The following is a 10000-nucleotide window of genomic DNA, read 5'->3' as shown; positions in this document are numbered from 1 at the left end:
ACACCATTTTTGCCCGAGGGGGCGGGAATTGGAACGATCCAAGTTCAAATGCCCGAACTTTGCTCGGGGAGGGCCGGGGGGATGTTGAAGTTTCACGTTGATCGGCGCATAATAGGTCAAACGTTTTAATCAATTGCACATGGGGGCCAACTAGGAAACCGAATGGTTTATTTGGCCACCATGCTCAAGCTCTTTTACTTAATACAATAGTAACATCGTCAGCAACTACAAATGTATGTAATTAAACTAAGTAACTACATCAAGAGGAAATAAATTGAATAGAATTGAATTGAATAATTAACGCGAGTCCTTTACAAAAAACATGACACTCGATGTGCCGTTTTTTTTTTCTTTTTTTCTGGCATTTAATATCAAATACTCTAAAGGAGTGCCAATATGTCCATAAAAATGACATCAGCTGGCAATATTTGAATACGTTTGAAGAGTCTTCCCACCGAAATACAATTAATTAACTGTACTAACCTGAAATGCCCTCTCTGCGTCTTCCCTTTTCCTCTGTTCTTCCTCTCTTTCTCTCTCTTGCTCTTCTTTTTGCCTCCTTAGTTTCGCTTTCTTGCATTTCTTTCTTATTTCCAGCTGTTGTTCAGTCATTGCGTATGCGGATTTAATGTAGGAATACTCATCGTTTCGTTTCCGATCAGCTTTCGCGCTCTGGCTTCGATTTCTGTTTAGATCTCGAGCAGTTCTTTTCGTTTCAGTTCTTCGATGAAAATCATCAACTGAAGATGTTTTCGGCCTAGGTTTCTTTTCAGGCTTTTCTTCTTCAATATTCTTTACGTTATTCTCAGTCAAGTCACTTGCCGTTCCCTCGCTGGGAGTATGGTTGTTTGTGTCCGCTATACCTAACATGTCAAAGTACTCAGCTTTAATTTCGCTTACGTCAACGAGTTCGAATTTGCCATCACGTTCTATGAGAACACGATCTCCGATCATTTCCATGGCAGGACTTTTCATTGGCGAGACATCACCGTTTGCACCATCTTGCGATTCATCTGAACCGACACTGCTGTCCAGGAATTCATGGCTTTCTTTTGGCAGATGGGCATCTTCGCCCAAAGTCACGCCATTCTCAAGAGCTTTACTAACTTCTTCATCTTCGACCGCTCCCACATAATCGTCTTGCCCTGACGAATTAACACCTCCGTTTTGCAATTGTCCATTATCGTGGCTGTCATTCTCCTCCATCAATTTCTCCATTTCTTTATCGTCTATGCTACTGTCTGAATCGGATCTAACACGAGGTTTGTCTAGTTTATCTTCGTCTTCTTCTTCCGAAAAAGATGCCTGCGTAATCGAGATCCGAACTCTACTTGGATTATGCGGCTCGCCGTCAAATCTGTCGAAATCACTCTCCATGGTTTCTGTGAGTTATCAAGAATAATTCGCCGAGGTTTTCGGTGGCGACTAATCAAGAGATGTTTATATTGCACTTATTATTGTTCCTGTCACCTGTGGCAACTCAGCAACATGGCAGGGTTCGGAAAGGTCTGAAGGCATGGGAACTAGTCGGTGTCATGTGACCGAACCGAGCCCTGTGGTTGGCCGTCATACTCGTCGATTCCGATAACTTATAAAATCTTTTCGATCAGGAAGACTTTTAAATCACCTTGCCATGGGCCTCAGCAAAATATAAACTGCGATCGAATTACAAATTAGGAATGAAATTGTCCCAAATCGGATAATAATTCGAAAGGTCTGTCTGACAACGACCTAGTAAGGATCAGTAATCGTTGTTCAACATTATAAAATACATGTACATTTCACTCGATGAAAAACTCAAAAATAGTCGATCACTTAAAACTACAAAACTACTTTTCTACTTCAGACAGCCAATAACGCGCAGTCGCACGAAGTGCGAGAAGAGGACTTCTCACGAGGCCTGTCATCACGAGATACTATCTTAATTTGCTGAGTAAAATATATATACACAACTTTTTTATAACATGCTGTCCTTGTGGTATACAAACTGATGCCAAGTAAGAAAATAACAAAGGTGCGCATGCGTATTGATAAGTGAAAATTCTTTATGTAATTCCGTTATCTCGGTCTGTATGGTCTGTATTAGATCGATCATTAGACACCGTTATATCGGAGGACTATGACGACTACGAGTACGAGACCGAGTACGAGCGACAGTACGAGCTTTAACGTTCTGAGCTCGCGCACTTCGAAGGGCTGGAGCAGTGGTGACAACCGGCTCGCCTCCTAGCCTGCGTAGCCAGCGGGATATTTTTTCGCTTGATTATCTAAACACTCGCGAGTATGATGGTTCTGGCGCGAGTGGGCCGCGACTAGCATGGGGCCTAGTAGTTTTGAAATCCTCGCGGCCAAAACACGACGAAGCAACCATCGATGTACTCCCGCGATAAAATATCCTGCCAGCTACGTGGTTTCAAACAGGTGGTTTTGTTTGAACTGTGGGAGACGAGTAGCCGGCATCACATAGGTCTCTACTCTGCTAGTTCCGCGAGTACAAGAAAACGGTGGAGCTGCCAGAGCACCGCCTCCAAATATTTGTTCGGGAGCCTGCTCGCAGGTTGATCACCTTTCGAAGAACAAGAAGAGATGGCATGGCGTTCTCATAGACGTCTCTCCTTTATTGAAGGGTCACCATAAGGGTTAATAGCATAGACGAGGAAATCGGCTCATCGGCTTGTTTCGATGGTCTAGTGGTCATCAATGATGCAACTGTCTCGTGTGCTCTAGATACAACCTTCTCGACCTTCATTACATCAGATTACATGTTCTATAAAATTCTTGGGAATTAATAGCGTGTTTTTTCAAATTAAATTGACGAGAAAAGTGCTCGAGTTAACTTCATGTAACTGAAATGAAAGAGAAAATGTCCTTCTCGTCTATCCCAAACGCCCATTGAAGGCGAGGAAAGAACCTCTCCCTGGTGAGACAGGTGCTGATTTGCAACACATGAGAATGAGGTACTGCACTTTTTAGGGGTGTATGGGTCGGGGGTATTGTGCGCTCTGCAGTGGCCGCGAACATTACATAACAAGTACAGTGCGTTGCCTTGCTCACATACTACATAGCCGACCACAAGGCGCAATCGAGAATGCACTGGATTTTGTGCGAGAGATCGCTGGCTCGACCCTGGTCGGACACGCAGGGTGTTTAGATAACTGAAGAGAAAGTGCTGCATTTCCCCGGGGGGGGGGGGGGGGGAGGGTGTAAATTTCGGACTTTGGTCTCACAACGCAATCATATGTAGCCGTGAAGGTCTCCTTTACGGTTGCGCGCGAAGAAATATAAAAGTGCATATTTACACTTTTACATTTCTTCACGTAGGTGAAAGTATTAGATGATTATGTCTTTGCCAAAGTCACGGTATTTTGTTTCTCTGTGTTTTAATATGGTCTTTTTTAGGGGTCAAAAAAGCCTGGGCCACGCCAAATTGGTCTCCTTTAGGGTTTTAATTTAAAATTTCCGACGAGCATCCCTCCCCTTTTTAGATGGGAGTCCCCTCCCCCACCTGAGTGCCTTTGTAACTTAATATGCAAATGGTTAGACTTTCTACTCTTCTTGGATAAGGATAATAAGTCGAGGGTCCCGTCTCACAGCCCTTGTTCTTTCACTATGTGAGACGTTAAATACCCCACACAATATTCGAAAAGAGTACTAGTAGGGCACAGATTTCCCGGTATTGTGGTCTAACCTTTCCAGCGTGTGGCCGGCTTGGCAGGACTAATTAGCTTGAAGGGCTTCTTGGCTACTTAGCCAAGTGCTGGGGTCTCACTCAAACATCGACGTCCTGTGAATGGGTTTTTCGTACATTTTTTCCCATCATTATTTTTTATTTATTTGTTTGCTACAACAATGACGCATTAACAAAAATATAGAAAAGAAATAAACTAAAAGTCGCACTGTTTCTCTTTTAATGTCAAGGGCTTTCACGCCCAACTGCCGCATCTAAAAGAACATCTTTGCCTAATATTTTTTACATTGTAATCCAGGGGCCAAAATTCCAAGTTTAAGTCAGGCCCTTTCAATGGAAATTTCCCTAATCGTCAAGCACAATTATTTGAGGCTCCAGAGGTATTGGTCTCCTTGGTGCAGAGTGGATTTTTAATTTTCTTGAGCCTTCTTGAAGTCCAGGAATGTTTGCATTGTCTTTTCCTTTAGGTGTGAGGGTTGTGAGTGCAATTCGTCGGGGTTGTGGATGACCGTTCTTTTGTGTTTGGTTGGATGGGCTGTTTTCCTTATCAGTCGTGACCGTAAATGGTGACTCGCTCGAAGTGTCTTTTTCAGCTGAGTCACAAATCTCCCTCAGAGTTGGTTGATGCTCTGAAGTCGAATCTATCACCTTCATGCCCAAATTACTTGTTGTCTGACTTTTAATGGTTGTGGTAGGTTTATCACTTGTTCCGAGAGCCTGGTCTGCTGCATTTACATTATTTGATAACCATGGCGTGAGAGGAATACGTCGTGGAGTTATCTGATTGACGGTAATACATCCCGGATTTGAATTTCCTGTGACAAAAGTAGAAGTTGCCTGGTTTGGGGACACTGTGATTTGTGACGTAACAGCTTCTGTCTCTGGAACTGGAGTAAGGGCGATTCTCTTTCGTGTTGCTTTAACACCAGGTTTAGTTGGTGTAATTTTCATTGGCACAGTAAACTTGCTTATCTTGCAGGCTGCAGGGTCCTTTCTGCCAGTTGGAAAAGTCAGTTTATCACCGGTCTTGTCATCATTACCAGCTTTTTCTGCGGCTGGTGACGAGGTGGGCCTTTTTCCTGCAAAAGTGAAAGCCAGAGATTTAAAAAGCAAACCACTCATTTTTCAGAATATCACTGACCACCAGCATTCAAAACCTCACTTTTCACCTTCCGTTTAGCTAGACAAGTTGTGGACTGCATCAGTGGGTATGAGGGAAAAATGGAAATGGAACACGGAGTGCGTTTTACGACGTACCTTTCCTAGCCATCTTTTGTGAAAGGAAAACGTAAAGCGATCATCTACAAGGTTAAGTTTAAAATTTCAACTCACAAAGATAACTCTCCTATCCCTTCCTTCAAACACAGCACTTTTTAAAGTTTACACTGCATTTTTTTTAAGCTTCACACATGTACAAATATTGTCGAACCAGGATTTGGTGTTCTACCAGTCGTCGGTTTCCAGTGCTTCCATTGCTCGCGTATCAAGGACTCTAGAGAGAAGAAAGGTAAAAACCACTGTTGCCCTACCTGAGGCATCCATATTCTGCCTCATATTGGGACTGCTTTTTTCCAAGACCTGCGCCACTGACAGGTCATAAGGTTTGCCGAGTTCTCCTTCATGAAAGTGAATAGTAGAGCAGTAGCCATCAGAAGATGACACTACAAGGATAGCTCCGTCACTGGACCTGCAAAATGACATAGCCATGACAATGGTCAATTTCCAAGAATAAGAAGAACTGTGGCTGTGCATTTTGATTTTATTCACGTACCAAGTAACATCAGTCAGGGCTGCATAATGGATATTGCCAATGAATGCAAATGGAGTTGCTTGCTGAGTGTCGTACAACAGAACTGAATCCAAAGTAGCCACAGCAAATACCATGCGATAAGGTAACCTGAAATGGACTTAACTATTAGAGGGTAATGTGCTAGTTTCCTACCCATGTAAACCATCGTGGGAATTTAAGATGTCAATGTTACGGCAATAAATATGTCCAAGTAAAAGGAAGGGTTACGTTTTTGCAAACATTGGCCGTGCAGCACTTATATTTCAACAGACTTAACTATTAGAGGGTAATGTAAAGTGCTAGTTTTCTACCCTGAAATGGCACAAGAAAGGAATATTTAAGACATCTTTGAAATCAAACCAATACCACAGATATCAGGGCGGAAGTAAAACCTGAATGCCACTAATACAGTCAACTCACACCGGCTCAAACCTTTGAGGAGGATCTATTAATCACGAGCCACAGACTAAAATGCTCAAAAATCAATTGAGTTTCTAAACAACTCTCCTTGGACAGATCGTTAGCACAGTGGAAAATTACACTTACGAGGATAGAGACAGCGAGAAAAGAAAAACACATTGTATAAGGAAATAATATGGTGACAGTGCCTGGTTTTGAATCACCAACCAGAGTTAAAACAATAGTCTGTGACTCTTGATAATGCCAGTTTATTTATTGAAATCCTATTTGTGCAAGTTTTTTTCTGTGATGAGGCAGCGCATGAATGTTAAATTTAAGTGTGAGCTTTGATTATTTCTGAATTGAAGATCACGGATTGGGGCGTATAATAACTATGTTGTATTTTCGGCTAGTTTTTCGATTTTGCTTGAAACTGGCTGAAACTTTTTGGTCTAAAAGTGAACCCTTCTGCTGGACTTTCCCCAAATGATTTGTGCTTCAAGTTTTGAAAACTACCCCCAAGTATAAACACGGTGGGCTCTGTTGAATAAGAAAAAAAAGAGAGCTTTTTTAAACTGCAGTTACATTATTGCATCAAGTTGACTCCAGGTATTTATTCCCAATAGTCATTACTGCAAATAAATTTGTTAATGTGTTTACTTCACCAGAGTAAGTGAAACGTACTTGAACAAACTCTTTGAAAACTTTTCTTCTGCTGCATCAGCTGATTTTAAATCAAAAGAAAGAATTAGTTACTCTTCATGTTACCAAATGATCTCAGAAGTTTACCTGTCAATATAATTTTTTGTCCCAAGTTTTACATGCCTTCCCCAGGGAATAAAGAAACACGAAGCAGAAGGTTAACCTTTTAAAAGTGTCCGTGCATTTTTGGTCAGTTGTAGGAATCAAAAGACTGTCTATAGGGGCACCTCTTTTTGTTGTAAGGAATCACTCTTTGATGCCTCAAACATGAGGATGCCAAGAGTTCTCTTGAGATGGACTAATACTCTTTTTGGAAGACAAAAAAGGGCATACCAAAACTTAGCAGTGACGAGGAAACTAGAGGAGATTGCTCGCTTACAGACCAAAATCCAGGCTAAAGCACAAGACAGGGTTCACTGAATGAACGAATAAAAATTTAGAGAACAATATCTCACTTATGGTCATACAAGCAGTAAGCCTTGAGACTTAACACATACCATCATCTTGCCTGAGCTCAAATAGTATTGGACAAAATCGCACCGCAACAGAAGCCTTCTGAGGACTAGGAAGGTATAGCACTGGTCTAAAAAGAAGGAAAAAAAGTTCATTTACACTGTATTTTAAACTTGACAAAAATTGTTTTAAAGCCAATAGCAAAAAGACTCACTTGTTAGGGGAAGCCCGTGTGAATACATAAGTTGTGTTGACCACTTGATCACCAACGTCAAGACGACCAGCTGCCAAACAAGAATACAATAACTCAGCAATTTACTTAAAATACCGTAGTTTTTCGGTTATAAGGCGCACCATATTTTTTTCTGATAGAAACTACTTGTTGGCTGCAAATGTGACCTAAAATCAAGGTGCGTCTTATAGCCGAGTATTTTCTTGGAGCAAAACTTGTGTAGGAATGATTCTTCGATCCTTTGCTGCCATTTTTTATGTTAAACTCGTCCCAGTCATCCCTTTACTGTGATTCCAAAATTGTGGCTTCACACTAATGTTTGTGATGATGGCCTTCAATTCTTAGCATTGTACAACAAAAAACACCAGCAAGAAAGTACCAATAACACTTCTATTGCACAGGTTAACAAATACATGTAGTTTGATCAAGTGCACATTACAATATGAATAAATAGCATTAGAAAGAAATAATATAATAACAGTCATAAAATAATAAGCCCAGTGAATACTAAATAGAATCCAAGTATGAGAACTGGTATGATACATGCATTATAATAAAATTATTGTAATAAAATAAGAACAAAGCAAGCTAAGATCAGTCCAACTAAGGTGTTAAAATGCTTTCAATTGGTAAAAAAGTGCGCCTCAAGGTGGCGTTTGAACTTGTTTATATCGCTCTTGCTTCACAGCTCTTCTGGGAGAGAGTTCCATAGTCTACTGAGCTGTGACTGTGAATGCGCTTTCACCTAGAGTCTTTTTTGTGATTCCATTCCGCATGCAAAGCTGAAGATGAGATTTTCAGTTTGTGGCATGAAAGCCATCAAGTTTGAAAGTTAAAAGTGCGACTTATAACAGTACACCTTGTATCAGAAAAACTACTGTGATAATGATTTTGTGGTAATCTTGCAACCCACTTAACATCAAATCACAACTGGATCAACTATTATTTCACAATGGATCAATAGGTGACCGTGTACTATGAATAATACTGAAAACAGTTTGAACCCAGGAATAACGAGTGACCTGAAAACACTGACTCCCGGTTTATGGCGCCCCCAACGGACTGGGTCCAGGGACTACCACCATGGACCCCCTCTACGGACAAACCCAAAACAACACAGAAATAATAAATAAATAAAGTTAAAGAAATAAAACTAAAGATTTCAATGACTTATCAGTTGTCTGGATAGACCACTGAAGTTGGAGAAATCACATATCTCACAGTCTCGGACTCGGGCGCAAGGTATATAAATCACATATTGCTAGTTCCTTCAGTTTGGACCGGAGTGCTTTGAGAAAATAACTGAGTTTAATTTCCACCATTTTGTTCAAAAGAGAGATATCATAAAGCCTGGGGCGAGTTCATAAACCCGTGGGAAAACGATCCGGAAAAAATGGTGGAGTACAAATGAACACAAAAAGAACTTAGTTATTGTCGGTCTTCTTCGAAGGACTCCGGTTCACAACGAAAGAAGTGGCAACATATGTGATTAATATACCTTGCGCCTGAGCCTGAGCCTGAGCCTGAGCCTGAGCCTTAGTCCGTTAAATTTGCGGAGCGCAACGGTTAAGATTTCCCCTAGACAAGTGGTCTATCCTGATAACCGGCAAGTCAAATATTTAGTTGTTATTTATTTTACTTTATTTGTTTCTATGATTATGTTGTTTTGGAGTGGTATGTAGAGGGGTTCTGTAGGGGTAGTCCATGGACCGGTTCGTAAGGCAGTCCATGGACCTGGTGCGTAGGAGGGTCCACGGACCATGGGTTAGTGTTTTCCGGGTCACCCAGGAATAACAAATCTTGGGGAACATCATTGGGGTGAATATGAAGTCCTGAGAATGGCTGTTGACAACCAAAGCAGAATCATCTTCAGAGGAAAGTGAAAGTGGGTTGTCTGTCAAAATGTCTACATATTCTGGTCTGTGAGCTTCTTGGTTAACAGAAACACCATGTTTTTGGCTGTAAGAACTACAGAACTGTGAGAATCGCTGTTCACAGTCTTCAAAGCCAATAACATCATCATTGGCTCAACAGACAGACTTCCATCACATCAGACAACTGGCACACAACACTTGTCACGAATAAAGTGAAAACCAACAGCCCTTCTCAGAACTAAACTCACCAGACTGTCAGGGTCCTTAAGGTATCAATGATAGTGATATAAGGTGGCAAAATAAAGGTCATAATCACCTCACCTGGGACTATTAACAAAAAACCATCTGGGGAATAACTTGGACGACGAAAAAAGGATGGCATAGTCTCATCATGGAACATTTTTCCTTGTTTCAGGGACTTAAAAAGAACATACCAACCATGTTAAAGATCTGTCATGTCATCAGGGATCAAGGGTGGACAACCTTGGGAGAAGGGTGACTTATCCTCATTTACAAGTTTTCTACCTTTTATCTTATGTTGATGCTGCTTCCCATGTACTATTTCTTGAATTATTTGTTCAACCCTTCCCTTCAAGCTGCATCTCCCCATCCAGCCCTTATTCATCAAAGAAATTAAGACCCAAAGACTGAACCTACATTGCCATAGAAAAAAAAAATCCAGGAAAGGTGTAGTATATTTGACTTAAGTTTATTTTTAAAATTGAACAATGGATATCAGATTTCCAGCATTTTAATTGGCTCCCTGGCTATCAGTTCATATACCTGCTGTACCTAATAAATTATGGTCAAGAAACACAATAAAGTGAGCTGAAAACATTTTTGCCATTTTGTGCCAATTACAA

At 41.0% G+C, this 10000-nt stretch overlaps 2 protein-coding genes across 2 annotated transcripts in view; both read right to left on the bottom strand.

The window, feature by feature from the left end:
• The window catches only part of LOC138053481 (coiled-coil domain-containing protein 181-like), a 10293-nt gene extending 8804 nt beyond the window's left edge, over positions 1-1489 (bottom strand). The window contains exon 1 of the mRNA XM_068900111.1: positions 484-1489. Coding sequence (XP_068756212.1) covers positions 484-1377 — 894 coding nt within the window. The 5' untranslated portion in view covers positions 1378-1489. The remainder of the gene's footprint in view (positions 1-483) is intronic.
• Positions 1490-3806: 2317 nt separating this feature from the next.
• LOC138053045 (chromatin assembly factor 1 subunit B-like) overlaps positions 3807-10000 on the bottom strand; it is a 13698-nt gene continuing 7504 nt past the window's right edge. The window contains exons 8-14 of the mRNA XM_068899726.1: positions 9459-9555; positions 7246-7315; positions 7076-7161; positions 6561-6600; positions 5460-5585; positions 5218-5375; positions 3807-4767 (exon numbers count right to left, since the gene is read on the bottom strand). Of these exons, the coding sequence (XP_068755827.1) occupies positions 4034-4767; positions 5218-5375; positions 5460-5585; positions 6561-6600; positions 7076-7161; positions 7246-7315; positions 9459-9555 (1311 nt within the window). The 3' untranslated portion in view covers positions 3807-4033. The remainder of the gene's footprint in view (positions 4768-5217; positions 5376-5459; positions 5586-6560; positions 6601-7075; positions 7162-7245; positions 7316-9458; positions 9556-10000) is intronic.

This window comes from Montipora capricornis, chromosome 6 (assembly GCF_036669925.1).
Source record: "Montipora capricornis isolate CH-2021 chromosome 6, ASM3666992v2, whole genome shotgun sequence".
Lineage (NCBI taxonomy): Eukaryota > Metazoa > Cnidaria > Anthozoa > Scleractinia > Acroporidae > Montipora > Montipora capricornis.
The sequence above is the reverse complement of the archived record's forward strand: the minus strand, read 5'-3'. Positions and strand labels throughout refer to the sequence as shown.